The 21,831-nt window shown below is 38.6% G+C and overlaps 2 protein-coding genes across 2 annotated transcripts; one reads left to right on the forward strand and one right to left on the reverse strand.

The window, feature by feature from the left end:
• Positions 1-7,918: 7,918 nt before the first annotated feature.
• Positions 7,919-12,198, forward strand: LOC138902433 (uncharacterized). Its single transcript, XM_070190300.1, has 7 exons — positions 7,919-8,078; positions 8,247-8,543; positions 8,639-9,338; positions 9,396-9,922; positions 10,685-11,131; positions 11,238-11,529; positions 12,012-12,198. The coding sequence occupies exons 1-7, from the start codon at positions 7,919-7,921 to the stop codon at positions 12,196-12,198; spliced, it is 2,610 nt and encodes an 869-aa protein (XP_070046401.1).
• Positions 12,199-14,534: 2,336 nt separating this feature from the next.
• On the reverse strand, positions 14,535-14,894 carry LOC138902434 (uncharacterized). The gene has a single exon (XM_070190301.1). It carries the CDS (start codon positions 14,892-14,894, stop codon positions 14,535-14,537), a length of 360 nt encoding a protein of 119 aa, XP_070046402.1.
• Between the last annotated feature and the right edge of the window lie 6,937 nt (positions 14,895-21,831).

A 21,831-nucleotide genomic window follows, 5' to 3' on the forward strand; every position in this document is an offset into this window, starting at 1 on the left:
GCTGGGATCAACTAGAGCAAGAGTTCCTCAATCACTTTTATAACACGATATGTACTGTGAGTATGATAGAACTCACAAATACTCATCAACGAAAAGGTGAACAGTTATCGACTTTATCAATCATTAGAGGAATACAAGCCCCAACTGCAAAGAGAGGCTTAGTGAAGCTTCTGGCATAAAGATGTTCATCCAAGGCATGCATTGGGGACTCCGCTACATCCTGCAAGGTATCAAGCCTAGCACATTTGAAGAACTTGCGACTCGTGCCTATGATATGGAGTTAAGCATGGTCTCCGCTGGAAATGAAAGGCTGCCTATCTATGAGCCTCGCAAAGTGAACGACAAGCAAGAAGTCAGGAAGTGGGGCAAGTTCGTACCCAAGTCTAAAAACAAAGAAGCTAGGAATGTCAACGCATCACCTGTGAAGTTCACAACAAAGGTGAGCAAGAAGCACAATACGAAATCCACTTCTTTTCAAGATAAACCAAGTAGGAAGTTGACTCTAAAAGAAATGCAAAAGAAGGAGTACCCATTTCTGGATTCTGACGTGCCAACAATTTTTAAAGAATTCCTCGAGTTAAATCTCATTGAGCTTGCGGAAATGAAGCTGGTAAAACGAATGACCCAAATTACTGCAAATACCATCGACTTGTGAGCCACCCTCTAGAGAAGTGCTTTGTCTTCAAGGACAAAGTTATGGACTTGGCTCGTGAAAAGAAGATCGTGCTTGAAGATGAGAAAGCAAATGCAAACCAAGTCTCTATTACCTTTGGCTCATTCAGTCCGGATGAATTATGTGGTTTTAAAGAAAGTAAAGATGGATAATTACTGGAGAACAATAAAGTTGAAGTCGATCAACCTGATGATGATGAAGGTTAGACATTGGTGACTCGTCGTAGGCGCCATAAAAGGAGCCCACGAAAAGAATCAATAGAACAACCAACAAGGAAAATAATGGTAAAAGGACCAAGGAAACGAAATCCAGTTAGGCGTTTGAAGAAAGAAAAAGTGGAGGTGCACCACCCTCAAAAGCCACGACATCCAGTGACCTTGGAGGACTTCTTGCCATGTTAGTTCCGCATGAAGATTTTCCATGATGGTATTGAGGTCTCTTGTTGCAATGCTGATAAAGGGGAAGAAAAGAGTGATGACCTACTGTCACGACCCAATTTCACCTATAGGTCGTGATGGCGCCAGACACCACTGTCAGGCAAGCCAACCATAATCAATTTACTTAATTACCTATTTTAGTGTTTTTGAAATAAATTTTTTTTCAATGAAATAGTAAAGATAAAACCCATAGAGTAAATGATAAATATTTTTAAAAAAACTAAATTTCTAAACAATTCACAACCATTTTCAAAATCCGGTATCACAAGAGCATGAGCATTTACTAGGGAATTAAAATAAAATACAGCATCTGTCCAGAATATAAATTAGACAGGAAAGTATAATAACTTTAACGGAGATTCTGTTAGCTGCGGATCGTAATATAGAATGCTGCTCACCTATATCCCCACAATTATTAACCACACCTCTGAGCCCACAAGGCCGCTATACATATATGTACCTGCACAATAAAATATGCAGCAAGTGCAGTATGAGTATGAAAATAACGTGTACCCAGTAAGTATCAAGCCTAATCTCGAAGAGGTAGAGACGAGATGGCCGACTTTGACACTCACTATGGGTCAATAATATTAAATAATCATGAAAATAGAAATATGTATATCAACGTGATTCATAGAGTTAACAATAATTTTATTGAACCAGCAGAAGTAATTAAATTCCTTCAATTCCAATAATTCTCAATATATTAATTAAATTCCTTCAATTCAAATAATTTCTAATCTATTAATTAAATCCTTCAAATTCAATAAAAATTCCAATTTATCAAATAGCTTTACAAGCTGCAATTCAATTTCAATAAAAATTCTAATTTATCAAATAGCTTTACAAGCTATAATAAAATGTCCAAGTATCGTGTAATTATTATTATTATTATTAAGCACGATTTCTGCCGAGGACGTACGGCCCGATCCAGAGTCTGTTTGCTCAAAAAGTTGACCAAAAACTTAAGGATCCAAGTGTTCCGATTTCAATCCAAACACTTCTAAATCCCGAACCAACCATCCCCACAAGTCATAAATCATTTAAAGCACATACGGAAAGTTTTATTTAGGGGAACGGGGTTCTAAAAGTCAAAACAACCGGTTGGGTCATTACATTCTCTCCCACTTAAATATACGTTCGTCCTCGAACGTGCTAAAGAGTGTTCTGGAGTTATCCAAAATTACTGTTTAACACCTCGTGTACCTACCCGTGCTACCACACCCAGTTGAGCATATTAACTTCTCCCATTTATTTAAGCAAATAAGCCTTAGAGCACAATTCTAACATCCAGAATTCTCCACCATGCCTGTTTCCAACATATGAATGTCGTATCAATCACTACACGATGCACTAATACAAGATTGCATACCTTTGTTGAATTTAGACCATGTACCGCATCATTCATATGACTATAATAACATCCTCCGATAACAATAGCCAAAATTTCACGAATCTGATATTCACAACACACCTCATGATACATATAAGTCATGTTCTAACTCTTGAAATGCTTCCACGATGGAATAAATGTGTAGAAATTCATAATCAACTGCCGAGTCAACAATTATTAAGTTTCTCCTTATGACAAGAACCATTGCCTCATTATAACCAAATAATGGTATTTGCTCTTTATTACACTCCATATAATCTGATCGCACAAATCCCAAATCCAATAATCTCGTCTCACCATGTATAAGTTGCTCAGGCAATAAACCACCTCAGACATGATAAAAAAAGAGCCTCATATGATGCCACGATGAGCTAATAAGCTACGGCCTCGATTGCGATATATAAGAAAAACGAACTCTGGAAAGGATTACTCAACCCACATGACTAACTAGACAACTGAAAAGGTATCATGAACCTTCCTCAGAAAATGGGACACAAACACACAAAATAGAATATAGGGGACTGTACTCAACATCACACTGTTACGACGTGCAACCTGATCCAAACAACATACCCGTGGCGGCGTGCCACCCGATCCGCACAAATCTATAAGAAAATACTTACTGAGCTAAAATGCTCATTACAACAAAATATCTGAATATCGGACACAAGCACGCTCAGTGCATAATATCATCCCTGGAAGGACCGACAGTGCCATACGCTACAAAACTCAAGCACAACTAAGGTGTGATATATGATATGAATCTCGAGAGCCATCCTGCTCACATAACACCATCGCTACGCGAAACCTCATCACATAAGAAATTTATCAAGCCATTTCATAACTCACACGGCACAATATAGTATTACATGAAATAACCGACAACAAAACAACATCCAACGTCCGAATACTCCACCATAGAGAGCTTTTATGCTGAAATGAACACATTCGGCCTAAGATAGAGCCCGTATTCATATTTAAATCCATCCACATACCTCAAGCCGATTCTGATCGCACTGTACTAGGCTAATAACCTTTCAAGGATCCATAATAACCCTTTTTCCCATAACACACAAGAATAGCCATCATAATCGAAATAATTTCCACAGTCCACAACCAAATGAACAGAGCGCCCTCCAGGCATAAATTCTCGAATCAACGATATTACCACAATATTCATACTTGGTTTCAATCTTCACTCAATCAAGTGACTACATGTCACTCTTACACAATATTTCTGTGAGACACGCTCCCACGACCTTTCGCACTAGGTAATAAGTCTGCACATCCATGCTACCGGTTACACTAATGTTGTAAAGCATATCCAAAATCCATAAATCACTACACAAGGTCTCTTACACCTGACATCGACCTTAGATGATTTCAAAAACAATACCATCTTACTTTAAACATCTAAATTCCTTTCCTGCTTATCCGAGCTCATGACATCCTTGTCAACACCGAACCAAAATCTTAAATCCTCAACTTTCGAATCCCATGCTACTTAGTGCACTTAACCACGCCCATGCGCAGGAGTACAAGAATTCCATCATAACTCCCGAACCACTAATAGAGTAAACACTTCATCATATAGAAACCTTCTTCTTAACGCATTTCAAGAGAACCATTGCAACACGTGACTGAATTCCTATATCCGTAGAAAATACCGGCCTCAAGTAGTGGTCTAAGCCACCATAACTTTTTCGGGATCCCTCTACACATAACATGCCATAATACTTGAATTCCTCCAGATAAAATCAATTACGGCGGCTGCCAAGCCTCGCACGTACCGCCACAAATTACATGCATAACTCTATGCGCTGAAGGAACTAGTCATTACCACCATCATGCCGATTCAACCATTGTTAGCCGACCCGTCTTTTTCTCAATTTATTCTCAACATGCCTTAGAAATAATAATAGCTTCATTCATTACATCACGAACTCAAATCCGCACTCATCCTAAGTGACGTTATTTCACGAGACCACGCTGTTTCAAAATCCACAAATCATCTCATACCCCTCCTTGTGCGCACTTTTTCATCTTCAACTATTACACCCATTCTGATACTTTTTTTTTGTTTTTTCAATCCGAAGTTATTTTCTTCCGTTTCATATGCTACACCACAACCTAAAGATAACGCAGAGTACTCCAAGCCCTGTTTCATAATCTGCTGCAAAAGCTCAATACTCAACCAGACTACGAACTCGAGATCCTTAGACACACCACTTTAAATTTTTGAACCCGCTAAGACCGTTATTGAGAGTCACTTGCTCCGACTTGTTCCCAAACATGATCAATTCCAAGGCTCTGCTAGCGCATGGACACTTTATCAAGGAAACATCTGACTGTCTCACTTTTCTGTACATTACATCTATACGAAGCATAAACTCTGAGTCTTCCAAAAACCTGAATATGAATTGATAAGGCCAAATATGGCACACATTCCCCAAATCCTTTGCTCAAATTACCACTGAAGTTTTCTTTCCTTAGTTGCAATGACCCACCAATACATCGATAACCAGAAACCGCACAACTTGACACTACGCAATCCAATCATAGGCGATGGGGCTCTCCCACTTAGCTTGAAGCTACAATTACAAAATTCTGAAATCCACCGAGATTCTTTCTTCATCGTTGACATGATCCTGCACACGCAACTCGCCAAATTTTTCTCAAAATCCTTCTACTAACCTTTAATAAACACTCTGAACCACTAGCCACATTTACATATTAAATCTCTTACCGGGTAACCAGTAGAATTCTTCGAAGAAGCTTCGTCAACACCACACGACTGCTAACCTGCTCACAGGAGATAACCCACATGTGGAAATTATATGCCGACATATTCCAACGTCGCTGCATTGGGTGCAATTGCTATGAAATCAGTAGATCATCCTGAGTCCGAGCTCATTCACCAGCTGCACGAGTCTGTTCACTCCTCATGGACGTCAACTAAAGGTGCGACAATACATTCCAATCCAAAGTCATGTTGTATCTTTCTTCATATCAAGCAACTCCCTCCTGTTGTATCCAATCTTCCTCAATATAGCAGCCAATATTCTAAATTAAGTCCGTAAACCTAGTCACTGTCCATTTTACATCCCAAATCACTCCAAATGTTCCTCAAGACATGTAATCATCCTACCACGTAACCCATGTGCTACCTTGCCACTCTCCCACTTTGGTCAACCATCTCCTTTAAGCAACTACTCTGCTTTCATTTTCTTACACTTGGCCTTTTCGGAACCTAACCACCGCAAGGCACCTTCCACATGTCCTTCCTCATCCTTCGCTGCCCAGTTGTTGCCTTAACACAAAATACGTCTCTGTAGCACTTGAACCAATAGCTCGTTACCAGCTTTAAACCTTTCTGACGATCATCCTTCTCGAGACATCAATACTAGAAACACTGCTTCGATCCTGAATTACTGCACACCGCGATCTCTAATGACTGCTTCCCCTATACTAATTCCTAACACTCCGTCGTGAAGGCGAGTTGAAGAAAACTATAACACTGGCGAACCTTAACGCATTTTACAAGGCGATGACACCACATCAAAATTGAGAACTCTACCACACTCGAAAATATCAAGCTTCGTTACTCCATCAACCCCAAACATGAACATTCATAGTCCGGTTGCCTTTTCTCCGCTGGAATTAAAACATGAAACCTCTGAATCATGTACTGAGAAAACCTTCTTTCAAGTCGTTTACTGCCCTGATACATAGTCGAACATTTTTTTTTCATTTCATAAACACTATGCGATAACAACGCATGAATCTTCATAACAATCAATGCCAAATCTCAAAACCTTAGGTAGTACTGATACTTAATTTGAAATGACAGAGCGGCCTTTCGCAAGGCGATGACAACAGCCCAATTAATTACACAAGGAGAAGTATCTTGTACTACACCTGTAGTACCATTAAAACTTTTCTCGATCCTCAATGTATAACAAGCGCTTCACGTCGCATAAGATTGAATAGGAAGGAAATGTAGGCATAAGCCTCAAAGGAATTGAATCGGACAATGAGGAATCAAAAAGGAAAGTATTCCTAACAACCCTGTAGCCTCTCGAAGATAAGCACAGACGTCTCAGTACTGATCCGTAAGACTCTACTAGACTTGCTCATGACTCGTGAGACCTACGTGAATCTAATGCTCTGATACCATGTTGTCACGACCCAATTTCACCTATAGGTCGTGATGGTGCCAGACACCACTGTTAGGCAAGCCAACCATAATCAATTTACTTAATTACCCATTTTAGTGTTTTTGAAATAAAAATTTCTTCAATGAAATAGTAAAGATAAAACTCATAGAGTAAATGATAAATATTTTAAAAAAAAATTAAATTTCTAAACAATTCACAACCATTCCCAAAATCCGGTATCACAAGAGCATAAGCATTTACTAGGAAATTAAAATAAAATACAGCATCTGTCCAGAATACAAATTAGATAGGAAAGTATAATAACTCTGACGGAGATTCTGTTAGCTGCAGATCGTAATATAGAATGCAGCTCACCTATATCCCCACAATTATTAACCACACCTCTGAGCCCACAAGGCCATTATACATATATGTACCTGTACAATAAAATATGCAGCAAGTACAGTATGAGTACGAAAATAACGTGTACCCAATAAGTATCAAGCCTAATCTCGAAGAGGTAGAGACGAGATGGCCGACTATGACACTCACTATGGGTCAATAATATTAAATAATCATGAAAATAGAAATATTTATATCAACGTGATTCACAGAGTTAACAATAATTTTATTGAACCAGCAGAAGTAATTAAATTCCTTCAATTCCAATAATTATCAATATATTAATTAAATTTCTTCAATTCAAATAATTTCTAATCTATTAATTAAGTCCTTCAAATTCAATAAAAATTTCAATTTATCAAATATCTTTACAAGCTGCAATTCAATTTCAATAAAAATTCTAATTTATCAAATAGCTTTACAAGCTATAATAAAATGTCCAAGTATCGTGTAATTATTATTATTATTAAGCACGATTTCTGCGAGGACGTACGGCCCGATCCAGAGTCTGTTTGCTCAAAAAGTTGACCAAAGTCAAACTTGGCCTTTTAAAGCCAACTTAAGGAACCAAGTGTTCCGATTTCAACCCAAACACTTCCAAATCCCGAACCAACTATCCCCACAAGTCATAAATCATTTAAATCACATACAGGAAGTTTTATTTAGGGGAATGGGGTTTTAAAAGTCAAAACGACCGGTTGGGTCGTTACACCTACCGTTGGCACCATCTCCAGAAAAGCTCATCGAGTCTATCCCTCAAGAAGTTAACGCATGCGAGGAAAAAGTTATGTTCACAAATGACGACCTTCTACTAGGTGACACTCTTCATAACCGCCCGTTGTACCTGGTTGGCTATATGCGTGATGAAAGGGTAAATCGAATTTTGGTTGATGGAGGATCCTCAGTGAACATCTTGCCAATTCGCACTGTGAAAGAACTCGGTATTCCCATGAACGAACTTTCGAAAAGTCGTGTGACGATCCAAGGATTCAACCAAGAGGGGCAAAGAGCCATAGGTGTGATCAGGTTGGGAATCACCATTGAAGATATGCAATCAAGTGCATGGCTGCATGTGATCGATGCAAAGACTTCATACAACGCCTTGCTTGGAAGGCCTTGGATATATAAGAATAAAGTGGTTCCATCTACCTACCATCAATGTTTAAAATACTATGAATGTGAAGTCGAGAAGAAGATAATTGTTGATGACGAGCCATTCACCGAGGCTGAGTCACACTTCGCCGATGCAAAGTTCTACTTGAAGAACAACATTGTGAAGAAGCTAAAAGTTGATGATGTCATGAATGACAAGGATGGCGAGCTCACGGCTAAGAGAGCTGAGGTGACTGCTGGTAAAGCCAAAGTTGTTACTGAGGGGGTACAACCCGACACGAATAAATCTCATAGAGGGGATATTGCGTCTTATGGCAAGAAAGTAAATCCCGTGCTCCAATATATCCCTAAAAGGAAGAAAGATGAAGGTGAATCATCGAATCTCCAAATTAACATGCTAAAGGAATTAACTCTTCCGGTAAAACGAATTGACGCAGTAAAGTTTCCTCGAAGCCACTTGCAGGGTTTGTAGCCCAAAATCATTTGCAGAATGTGGCACTCCCTACAAAACGAACAGATGAAGGTTTTGATCCTAACACTTACAGGCTATTTGCAAGAGCTGGATACAATCCCAATGAGCCATCAAAGTTAGGGAAGCTCCCATCAGAAGCTGCGAAGAGGAAACCACATGAAGGTTTGGGATACAAGCAACCGTCACCAGTGCGCATCTCCATAAGAAGGGCGAGCAGCAATTATATCACTGTAGAAGACGAATCTGCCGCTTCTAACATGCCTTCTGTCTTTGATTCACTTGGAAAATTAACTGTGAGAACTTTCGTATTTGAGAGATTGGGTTCATTAAAGAAGTGGAATAAGTTCCAGAGAAATTATCGAAATACAAGAACATCCGCTTCACCCAAAATTCAGAAGATCTCTAAAGATTTCCAAAGTTTGGTTTATTCTAGAATGAAGCGACAAACAAAAGTCATGGGTTCGTGCGATGGGGTACTGAAGGTGAAGCCATACACTGTGGTCTACACTAAAGAACGTGATAAAGACGAAGAAAGTGTGGGTTCTTCGTATCATGTTACTGCACAAGGCGAGTATGGTATTTTATCTCTAATGGAGGATGGCGAGAAATTGGATGATGTTTCACTGTGTTATCACATATCCTTCAACGATGGGGACCCTCAAGAAGATGAAGATGCGAAAGATGCTCCCATGTAACTTGAAGAAGGGGTGAAGGCAACGATTGATGTCTTAAAAGAAGTTAACCTTAGCACTGATGAAGAACCAAGACCCACCTACCTAAGTGTTTTGCTAGAAGTTGATGAAGAAAGCACTTATGTTGAGTTACTTAAGGAGTTTAGGGATGTCTTTGCTTGGAGTTACAAAGAAATGCTTGGCTTGGACCCTAAATTAGCAGTCCATTACCTTGCGGCCAAGAATGGCGCTCGTCCTATTAAGCGAGCTCAAAGGTGCTTTAGGCCGGACTTGGTTCCCCTAATTGAAACTGAAGTTAACAAACTTATTGAAGCTGGATTTATTCGGGAAGTTAAATACCCGACGTGGGTTTCAAGTATTATCCCTGTAAGGAAGAAGAATGGCCAGATTCGAGTGTGCGTCGACTTCAGGGATCTCAACAATGCGTGTCCCAAAGATAAATTCCCGCTTCCTATTCTAGAGCTGATGATCGATGCTACTACTGGGTATGAGGCAATGTCATTTATGGATAGTTCGTCAGGCTATAACCAAATTCGCATGGCACCAAAAGATGAAGAGCTTACTGCATTCCGCACCCCTAAGGGTATTTATTGCTACAGGGTAATTCCTTTTGGCTTGAAGAACGCTGGCGCTACTTATCAATGGGCTACGCAGAATATTTTTGACGACCTCCTCCATAAAAAAGTCGAATGTTATGTGGACAACTTGGTGTTAAAATCAAGAAAGAAGGGCGACCACTTGAAAGACTTGAGAATGGTGTTTGAATTGCTGCGGAGGTACCAACTTAGGATGAATCCATTGAAATGCGCCTTTGGAGTTACTTCCGGAAAGTTCCTTGGTTTCATATTCCGACATCGAGGGATTGAAATTGATCAAGCCAAAGTAGATGCAATTTTGAAAATGCCTGAGCCTAGGGATATTCACGAATTGAAAAGTCTGCAAGGAAAGTTAGCGTACCTTAGGAGATTCATTTCAAACCTAGTTGGGAGGTGCCAACCATTCAGTCGCCTTATGAAGAAAGGTGTCCCTTTCAAATGGGACCAAGCGTGTAGCAATGCCTTTGAGAGTATTAAATCCTACTTGATGAAGCCTCCGATTTTAGTAGCCCCTATGCTTGGAAAGCCATTGATACTATATATTTCAGTACAAGAAAGGTCTGTTGGAGCGTTGTTGGCCCAAGAAAATAGTGAGGGGAAAGACAACTCTCTCTACTACTTGAGCAGGATGATGACACCAAACGAGCTGAATTATTCGCCAATTGAAAAGTTGTGTTTGGCGCTAATCTTCTCAATTCAAAAGTTGAAGCACTACTTCTAAGCTCATGTTGTTCGTCTTGTTTCTAAAGCTAATCCCATCAAGTTGTCAAAACTTGTTCTTAGTAATCGACTAGCGAGATGGTATCTCCAATTTCAACAATTTGAGATTTTGTACATCCCTCAAAAGGTTGTAAGAGGACAAGAATTGGCAGACTTCTTGGCAGATCACCCTATACCTAATGATTGGGAGCTAACTGACGAACTACCCAATGAAGACGCAATGGTCATTGAAGTTCAACCTCCATGGAAGATGTACTTTGATGGTGCTGCACATCGCGGAGGAGCTAGTGCTGGTGTAGTATTTGTCACTTATCAAGGTGAAGCTTTGCCCTACTCTTTTACGTTGACGCAACTATGCTCTAACAACGTTGCTGAGTATCAAGCACTAATACTTGGGCTTGAAATGGCTGTCGAAATGAAGCGGTTGCAATTGCAAGTCTTTGGTGACTCTCAGTTGGTGATCAACCAGCTTTTAGGTAGTTACGAGGTCAAGAAACTTGAACTACGCCTATATCATGATTATGCTAAAAACATTAATGGGATGGGTCGGTGACGTGACAATTCAACATGTGCCAAGTAAAGAAAACAAGAAGGCTGATGCTTTAGCTGCCCTAGCTTCATCGTTAACCCTGCCTAATCAAGCGCAAGTTACTGTCTGCCAAAACTGGGTAGTACCGCCACCAAATAAGGTTGAAGGTGAAGGAAATGAACTCAAGCATCTTGTCGTTGTTTCTAAAGCTGAGAAAGAAGAATGGCGACAACCCATTATCGACTACTTAATCTATGGGATACTTCCAGAAAATCCGAGGGGAAGGACTGAAATCTATCGTCATTCACCTCTCTTCCTTTACTATAAAGATACTCTATACAGAAGGTCATTCGAGGGGGTACTCTTGTGATGCTTAAGGGAAGAAGAAGCACTCCAAGCTTTGCAAGAGGCACATTCTGGGGTATGTGTGTCACACCAGTCTAGACCAAAGCTCCACTTCCATATAAAAAGGATGGGATATTATTGGCCAACGATGGTAAAAGATTTCTTGGACTACGCTCGAAGATGCAAGGCTTGTCAATTCTATGAGAATTTTATTCATCAACCTCCTGAAGTGTTGCACCCGACTAGGGCATCCTGGCCGTTCGATGCTTGGGGATTAGATGTTGTTGGACCACTGCCAAAGCCTCTGGTGGGCACCTATACATCTTGGCTGCAACTGACTACTTCTCAAAATGGGCTGAAGTTGTTGCTCTTAAGGAGGTAAAGAATGAAAATGTTGCAAGTTTTATCCGAGTAAACATAATCTATCATTTTGGCATTCCTCGTTACATAATAACGGATAATGAAAATCCATTCGATAATAGGTTGATGAACAAGATTTGTGATCTCTTTGGCTTCAAGCAACGTAACTCTTCAATGTACAATGCTGCCGCCAATGGTCTAGCTGAGGCATTCAACAAAACTCTATGCAACTTGTTAAAGAAAGTCGTCTCCAAATCCAAACTAGATTGGAATGATGTATGGAAGAAGCTTTATGGGCATATAGGATGATTCACCGCACGCCAACACAAGCGACTCCTTATTCACTCGTTTATGGAGTCTAAGTCATCTTGCCACTCGAGCGTCAAATACCTTCTTTAAGACTAGCTATTAAAGAAGGAATCACTGATGAAAATAATGCTCGACTTCGATTAGCAGAGTTGGAGGCTCTTGATGAGAAAAGGTTGGAAGCTCAACAGAGTCTTGAATGTTATCAAGCTCGATTGTCTCGCGCCTTCAATAAAAGAGTTCGCCCGATATCCTTTCAAGTAGGAGATCAAGTCCTTGCCATACAAAGACCCATTATTACTTCCCATAAACCTATGGGGAAGTTTACTTCAAAATGGGATGTGCCATATATCGTACAAGAAGCTTACTCAAGTGGGGCTTACAAGCTGGTTGATGCAGATGGCATGAGAATTGGTCCTATCAATGGCAAGTTTTGAAGAAGTACTATCCTTGAAGTTGCAACGCTTCTTGACGCATGAGCCTAAACTGCATGTTCATATACTCCTAGACCGCATGAGTCTAAACTGTGTACGGCCCACCACAAAAAAAGAGGCCCGCTAGGTTGAAAATCTCGAAAGAGGCGGCCTAGGCAAAAGTTAGGAAATAAAAAAAAATAAAAACAAATTAATTCACTGAGGTACGTAGACAATTTAGAGTTTTATTTTGAGTTCAGTCGTATAAGTTCAAAAGATACATAATCCCCCAATCGTTGTCCGAATGAAGTACGATGGAATGTAATCCATTCAGTCAGCACTTGGAAATCGAGTTAGATATTCTGTTAAACTTTGGATCCCATTTGATTTAAAGAGGGCAGGCCGCTATGGTAAATTTATGTCTTCAATGAAATGATTAATATCTTTTAGGGGGCTGCCAAGCATTTGCATTGAAGTCCGAGGGATTCGTTATGCCTTCATGTTCGCCAAACCTTCAAGTTATTTTTTTGGCGTGCCTTCACGATGATTCAAATTTAGTGAGACTTGAACCTAAGGCATTTGGTGAGAATGAAGCTCTTGAATTTCAATTTCTGACAATTAAAAAGGTCTTACAATCTCAAGGCTTCCACACCAAGATACAAAACATTTTGGTAAAGTCGCGCTAATTTGGAACTGTCGACATATCAAAAACCAAAGTCGACTTCGAACTATCATCTGAAACTATACTTAAGGTATTAAATTTTATATTTTAGATGTATTTTAGATTTTGATGTTTATTTTCCAAAAAATCAAGTGGTTCATGATTGCGACGTCACTACTTCAAGACACAAAACTTTTGGTGAAGTCGCTCAAATCTAAAATCGTCAGTGTGTTAGAATTTAGTATTGACTTAGAAATATTATCTGAATCTATTCTTAATGAATTAAATTTTGAATTTTGGATATGTTATATATTTTGAAGTTCAGTTTCTAAGAGATCAAACGGTTTGTTATTTCGACATTCCTACATCAAGATACAAAAGTTTTGGTGAAGTCGTGCAAATCTGAAATTGTCGCCGCGTCAGAATTTAATATTGATTTTGAACTATTATCTGAAACTATCCTTAAGGCACTAGATCTTGCATTTTGGATATGTTATATATTTGTAAGTTAAGTTTTCATAAAATCAAACTGTTCATGATTTTGGCTTTTCTATACCAAGATATGATATTTTTGGTGAGACTGCGCAAATCTAAAATTTTCAACTTGGTGGAATCTAAAGTTGGTTTTAAAATATTATCTGAGGCGATTCTGAAGGTGTTTGATTCCAATTTTTGGATATGTTTTAGATATTGAAGTCTAATTTTCAAAAAATAAAACATTTCGTTATTTGGACTCTCCCACGACAAGATATGAATCTTTCGTTACAAGCGCGTAAATCTGAAAATCATGCGACTAAGATAAAAGTCGGACAATGTAAAGCAAAAGAGAAGTAACCTTATTTAAGATGAAATAAATATCTACTAGGTCAATCTAACATAAAGATAAAAGGGGAGATAATGCTAATAGCCTAATCTAAACAAAACTTGTAGTTGATCAATTCTTGACAGCTAGCCTCCAAGTTCTTCTTCTTCTGCTCCAAATTGGCCGAATCATCAACAGTCAACAAATTTACGTTGTCATATGAAGATACTGATATATTTTAGATATTGAAGTCTAATTTTCGAGAAATCAAATATTTCGTTATTTGCACTCTCCCACGACAAGATATGAATCTTTCATTACAAGCGCGTAAATCTGAAAATCATGCGACTAAGATAAAAGTCGGACAATGTAAAGCAAAGGAGAAGTAATCTTATTTAAGATGAAATAAATATCTACTAGGTCAATCTAACATAAAGATAAAAGGGGAGATAATGCTAATAGCCTAATCTAAACAAAATTTGTAGTTGATCAATTCTTGACAACTAGTCTCCAAGTTCTTCTTCTTCTCCTCCAAATTGGCCGAATCATCAACAATCAGCAAATTTATGTTGTCATATGAAGAGACTTCAGTCTCGGCAGCTGAAACTTTTTCTTGAATCTCTTCAACCTCCTTTTGAGTCGCTTCTATAACACCTTTGAGGTTGTCCCTCTCTTGTTGTAATGTCTGCAACTTCTTCACAACTCTCTTCAGTTTCTTTTCACTAGAGGAAACTTTCTTGACTTTCTCACTTGCTTCAAGTTTGAATGATTCAAGACGCTCCTTAGCTTTGGAAATCAGCTCCAGCTTCTCATCTTGACTCATCTTATCAGCCAAATTGGATCACTGTTGGTCATATGAAGAAGCAAGCTCGAAAAGAGAATCTAGTAAACACTATAATGGAGAAAAATCTAAAATATTCGCCTTTTTCATATCCTCGAAAATCTCAGTGATTTGCTCCCTATAAGATGAGAGCAGTTCTGCACGAGTTTTGGAGAGTCTATTGCAAATATCCTCCTAAAGCCCCAAGATGAATTCCTTTTTGCTATTAAAGACAATGCTCTTTCCTTCAAAAATAGACACGGTTGCATTTGTCATTAGTGGAACGCGAGTTATCCCATTTGGAGTTGTCTTTTTAGGCTTTGTCATGAGGAAGAGATGATGCCTTTGAAGACGACCTCACGTTAGACGTAGGCCCTCCAATAGATTCATCACTCACTTGCAGCTTGTCATGTGGGGATACCATCGGATGCCCAATGGCATTTAACTACATAAGAAAAAGGCAAAGAAAGTAGGTAATTTTTAGTGAAGGTATTCGTTCGATATATATATATATATATATATATATATATATATAGAGAGAGAGAGAGAGAGAGAGAGAGAGAGAGAGAGAGAGAGAGAGAGAGAGAGAGAGAGAGAGAGGCAAGGTGATTGTATTTTTACCTCTTTGTTACAAACCGTATGCGTTCTTGAGGGACTATCAACACTTGGAACCTCTACGATCTCTACTGGGTTAGGCTGTTTTCTTTTTCAATTTTGATCTTCATTGGTACTCTGGCTTGTATCTTGAGGAACTTGCGTGTTAAATGGAAGAACTGGAGGGCGTTTCTCTATATCTATTGAAGTGAACACCACCTCTTTCAAAGCTGCCTTTGAGGATTTAAGCGTCCTTTTCTTATGTTGTTTAACTACTTTTGGGATTAGAGTAGGTGGTTCTTTGACTTTTGAGAGCGTCTTTCCAACACCTTGATCTTCACCTCCTAAAGAAATAGTAGATTTTAGCTTAACATTATCTACCAGAGCTTGTAAATTATTCTTGAGAAACTTCCCATGCGCTTTCTCCCACCAAGGCATATAATTGGTGGAGAAAAGCTTCTCCACAGGATCTCCCATTGGGGGAAAAGCCGCACGTGACATAGACTGATACAATGTGCAAATCCTCCAAAATCTGAGTCCTTCATCTAGAGAGGCGCTACTGATATCATTCTCCAAACAATCGGGGACGTTCTGGTAAAACCCAAATTGACGACCAAACCGATGCGGGCTATATGGCTCGATGATGAAGGAGTTATCATACCTCGAAGGGAGGTAATTAAAACATAAGCTCATGAAGTAATTTGACTCCAACTCTTGAGGGGCATCGTTATCCACATAATAATAAGGACGAGAATTGGTTAACATTGTTGGTGTCCAAACTATATCCTCTCCATTGTGGATGCATTTTCTTGCATCCTTCTCGTCAAAGTACCTCGCAACTCCCTCTCCTGAGTACGCAACCATCTAAGGGACAGACGGACCCTTAGCAATTGGATAATGAGTTTTGAGATAATGTGCAAGCCAGTCGTAAACATAATGGATGGGAAAACAAACTTTGACCTGATCAAGTTGGGAAGAACATGAAATCTTATTCAAACCATGATAAATACTTGCCAAAACTGGGACCGCAAGGCTAATCTTTCGCCTGTTTGCCATCATTCTTGCCTTTTTAAAAGTCTCGGGACGAATGAAGTTCTCTGCCTTATAGGGAAATGCAAAAGTACATAGCCAAATTGATAAGAAGGCTGCTATATATGTTTCATCCTTCTTGTCAGACCTCACCCTAAGCTTGGAGAATATAGCTTCTTGATCACTCGACCACCTAGTTGTCTCGGAAATAACTCCGTTAGGATCATGTGTTGACTTTAGGTGTGCAGATTTCTTTTCCTTTCGCGGTGGGGTAGGTTTATATATTAAAGCTTTTTTATACTAAAAATTTGTCCACTTGCTCAAGGAGACCTTTTGATTAACACCCGTACCTTCCTTAAGTTGATGAAAGGCAGCAAATAAATACTCTCAATATCGAGGAATAAATCTCATCTGTTTTTCGTACAAACCGATGAGTTCTCTTGTCTCAGGTACCACTTCTTCGTATGGAGAACCCGCAATGAGCAGACCTCCAAGGATATGTAAGTCCCAAAGAGAGATAGATAGTTCCCCATCTAATGTAAGAAGCGCGTTCGTCTTGGGGCACCAAGCCTCATAAAATGATTGTAAACTGTTCGAGTTTCGATCATAAGTGAAAGTGAGGCATATACAACATCATAAATCTTTGATGTACTCATGGTTTGTTGGCTTTCGCCAAGCACATCTTCAAGCAATTCCCAATATCTTGGAATATGACGATACTCGCCCTCGATTGTTGTTGTGTTTCCATAATGTACTTCGCCTTGAATTATGTGACGCCTTAAGTTTGGAAGGGTACTAGCAATGTTTATGTGGCGATAGATTGGCGCTTGGAGAGACCACATCTTGGACAATGGATTAAAAGTAGACTTGTGCTCCAAGGTACAGTTTTCTATATGAAGGAAGTTCCTCATAGAAGGCCATAAGACTGCATACCGGCCAGCTTGTGGGGTGTGAACCAAAAGCTTGGTTTGTTCTATGTCATCTTCAGTCTCGATTACGAGATATCTAAGTTTGGAGGATGACGAGGTATAGTCTCTGAAATTTTCCATCTCTACGGGCTGCAAAAAAAAAAAAGTCATCAAAGTCCAAATCGAGAATATTAGAATTTGCTAAAAAAAAGAGAATATTAGAATGGGCACAAAGGCCTAAATGGATAAAATGGCCTTCGGTTTTCGTGCAGGAGTGAATATCCATCCCTTCACACCCTGAGAGCAATGTTTCCGATAGTCGGGTAGTTTTGAGAGTAATCTCTCCGATCGTCGAGCCATATTGAGAGTAATCTATCCGATAGTCGAGCCATATCGAGAGTAATCTATCCGATAGTCGAGCCACATTGAGAGTAATCTCTCCGATAGTCAAGCCACATTGAGAGTAATCTCTTCGATAGTTGGGTCATTTTGAGAGTAATCTCTCCGATAGTCGAGCCATATTGAGAGTAATCTTTCCGATAGTCAGGTCATTTTGAGAGTAATCGTTTCGATAGTCGAGCTACATTGAGAGTAATCTCTCTGATGGTCGAGCCACATTGAGACTAATCTCTCTGATAGTCGGGTCACCTTGAGAGTAATCTCTCCGATAATTAGGCCATGAGAGTAATCTCTTCGATATTTGGGCGGGGATGAGTACTCATCCCCTCACACCCTATGATTGTCTTCTCCATGTATGGATCATATTGTTAAACAAGAATATATCCTTCTCGTTGACCTAAAAAAAAGAGACAAAAATGCAGGAAAAGAACGGTACCTGTCAATGATTCGCTTGAATAGGCTTGTGAGCTACAACTGATGCCAATTGAAGGGAAGGCATGTCCCTATTTATAGAGCTCTAAAAGTCATTAACTGAAGGATTAATAGCGATGTGGGAGCCGCGATTATCAGAGTCCAACTAGAATTCGTTATCCTAATTCAATTGAAAGAAAATAAAGGTAAGGCGGTGGAGTTTGTCTCTACTTACATATAAATTAGGAAAGGGACGATGGCATTCTTGTTCTAGTGGACTAAGGAAAGGATATCCAAGCAAAGGGAGACAAAGATGACATTTTGTTCAAATTTTTGGATCCATGTGGCTTTATCCTAAATACCTCAATGAAAGAAAACTTTAAATTCCAATCTGTTGAAGTCGGTCAAGGTTAGATGCAATGTTTTTAAATACACATTTTGCTCAAAGTTCCTTAACTGAATAGTGATCAAATTTGAGCGCTTGGTTGCACAGCAACATTTCATGGAGCGTCTTTGAGGGACACATGAAGAATTTCTTACTTCAAGACTAGTCTTTGAAATTCACACAACAAGTCTTGAAGTAGGGGCATTTGTATGCATATAAATTTTAGAATTAAATTTATTAAATAATTTGAACTATATTTAAATGCAAGATATATTAGGCCAAATAAATATTATGGGCTAATATAATTCAATTAATTTTATAAGTCCAATACATATGGATTAAATAAATAAGTCTTAATCCATTGGGCTAACCCATTTAATTAGGTTAAAGTGATGAGGCCACTTCATTAAACCCAAGATTTCATCTTCCTATAGGCCCAATTTGATGCTCACGTGTCAAATGACGTGGCACGCCAAGTCAAACGAAAGAGCCAATAGGATTATGCCACGTGTCAAAATGACAAGGCATGCCAAGTCACATTAAAATACCAATAAAATCGCGCCACATGTGCAAGTGACATGTTGTGGCCAATCAAATATGGCCTTGTCACGGTTCAATCTGTTCGGTCGGAAAGAGTTTATTCTTATCATAACTCTTCCCTCCCACAACTATAAATAGGGATCTTCATAACTCGAAAAAAAATACCAAAAGTTATAACAAGAAGCAAGAAAGAGCTCATGGATCAAATATTGCAAATTCCTCCATAAGTTCCAAGCTTCAAGCAATCAAGTTCAAGTTCAAGCTCAAGAACGAAGAACAAATCAAGATTCAAGGAGTACGAGTTCAAATCAAAGTTCGTGCTAGTTGAATTCAAGATCATCGTTCGTGACAACAAATATAGGTTCAAGATCAATCTCAAAGGCCCTTGAATTTATTTACTATTGAAAAGAAGAATCAGAGGATTCATAGAGATTGTACACTCAAATTACTTAAAATCAAATACTACGATTGTTGCGATATTTTTCGGTCTTGATTTTATTTTCTCGACGCAATTTATTGTCTACAGTATGTATGTAAAAGTTAGTATTTTTTAAAAGGCAAAATTATCTCGATATGAGACATGTTAGAAATTTCTCAATGGAATCATGGGACTTAGGTTCAGTATATTGGGGCTTTCGCCTTTTGCTTCGTGCGCACATTAGGTTGTCTAACGTGTAATAACAAGAATGAGTAATTTTTATAAAATATTATAGTTTAGAGCTTAGTAACTATAAATAATTTGGCATCAGTTGTATTCGTTGCACACGAATAGAACTAAGGCGAAATACAAAAATACAGAAAAATATAATGCGCTTGTTGAGAGTCAAACTCAAGACCCCCACTAACTAAGAGAATTCTCTAACCAACAAAGCTACGAGAGCTTGTTGCTCTGTTGTTTCAGTTCAAAATAATTAATCTCTTATTTCACAAGATTTGCTATAAATTCAAATATAACTACGAGTGGTAAATTTGTTGAAAGTATAACTATGAATGATAAATATAGTATAAATATTTGATGTGTCGCGTAACTTATCTTTCACATACTTTACATTTATGGATGTCCGCTCAAACATCCTAGAATATTTTCTTCTTAGACATTCTCTGATCTATTCGATTATGTATATGATATCCTGTTAGAATACATTCCTTCGCATTCCTATCTGCATATGGTATTATGCTAATTAGATTAGTTTTAGCACATCTTTCTATTGTATACAATTTTATGTATTTGATTTTTTTTAAATTTAATTTTTATTTCTCTTTTTAAAATATAAATAAAAAATTGTGTGCATTGGTGCAATTACTTGTAGCATGCTTAAAGCTATATTGGCATAGAGTAATTGAGCTATTATATATATTTTTAGACGCTTGAGAGAAGTAAACCTTGGACAAGTAGGACATCTATCTTCGGCCAGTATCGTATTCTAATTAATTATATATCCTATGCAATTTCTCAAGTTGAGTTCAAAATTTTGAGAGCTCGGCGAATTGTTTTGCTTCAACCATGTTTTTTTTCAAAGTCCCAATTCGCATTGAACCAATTTAACTCTATAAATTCAGCATAAGAAATGATACTATTGTCCAAAAATATAAATTTTGAAATAGGTGTAGCTTTGTCTAAGAATATTTTCTCCACAAACTTTTAAAGGGATTACAGCTAGAGGCAAAGAGTAGGCGAGGAAGGAAGCCGAGAAGTAGAGGAGGGATCTTTTTTTTCTTTTTTTTTCCTCCAAAATGGCTAGGTTCAATCAAACCAAATGTCTGACCTTGCTAGTCTGAGCAAATATGCAAGGAGTACCATAATTTAGATCTTCTGAAAGTACTCGAGATGTGACATCATCATAGTGAGACATATCACCTCTGATCACAGCTCCAATACAGAATATTGCTTGATATTTCTATGACTTTCCCAACCATGATAAAAAATAGTCAAGAACCCACATAACATCAACATCTTTCGAGTTAACTCTTGAAAGTATGCAAAGCTCCATCCAAAGGCTTATTGATGATAAGATCATTGAAACATGCAACAACAACATCAAAGAGGTGGCCTTGGGCAGAGATAACATAACCATTCAGCTGACGAACAACATATGTTTGAAACAAATTCTTCTAGTCGCAATCTCTCTCAATTGCATACTAGATCGAAACCTTGAGATGGGTGAATGATAGTGCAGGTGAAGAGGTTATGCTTTTTCTGTGTAAATACAAAGACAAAGAATAACAAGTAGAATGCAGTTGTGTGGGATTCACAGTTGTTATACAAGGATGAAGATTGCATTGAAAGTCGTTATTTTTTTTTTAACTCTCTTAGGACTTGGGATAAATATAAATTTACTTTTCTTGTAAGTGTTGATGAGGGCGGACTTTGATTTTCTGGGTTGGGATAGGGGATTGGGTTCGGGGTCGAGTGTCTGGGTTGGGATAGGGGATTGGGTTCGGGGCCAGGGATGGGTGTTGGTGTTGGTATCGAGGTCCAGATTTGATATCACGATTTTGGGGGCGATGTGCATAGATAGCCAGTAATAACACATGTATTTACTTTTAAGCCACTGTTTTAAATGTATTTAGTCTTTAGCCACTGCTTTAATAAACTTTTACCCGTCTGGACGAAAATACCCTTATGCTATATAGGATTTCGCTGATACATACGCTCCTTATTCACGATCACCAG

This window comes from Nicotiana tomentosiformis, chromosome 12, assembly GCF_000390325.3.
Source record: "Nicotiana tomentosiformis chromosome 12, ASM39032v3, whole genome shotgun sequence".
Lineage (NCBI taxonomy): Eukaryota > Viridiplantae > Streptophyta > Magnoliopsida > Solanales > Solanaceae > Nicotiana > Nicotiana tomentosiformis.

Excerpts from the sequence above, each read along its gene's own strand:
- LOC138902433 (XM_070190300.1), top strand. The coding sequence starts at position 7,919 with ATGCGTGATGAAAGGGTAAATCGAATTTTGGTTGATGGAGGATCCTCA. Across the intron at positions 8,079-8,246 it reads AGAGGGGCAAAGAGCCATAG|TCGAGAAGAAGATAATTGTT; the intron begins GTGTGATCAGGT and ends ATGAATGTGAAG. Across the intron at positions 8,544-8,638 it reads TAAAAGGAAGAAAGATGAAG|GGTTTGTAGCCCAAAATCAT; the intron begins GTGAATCATCGA and ends AGCCACTTGCAG.
- LOC138902434 (XM_070190301.1), bottom strand. The coding sequence starts at position 14,894 with ATGAGTCAAGATGAGAAGCTGGAGCTGATTTCCAAAGCTAAGGAGCGT.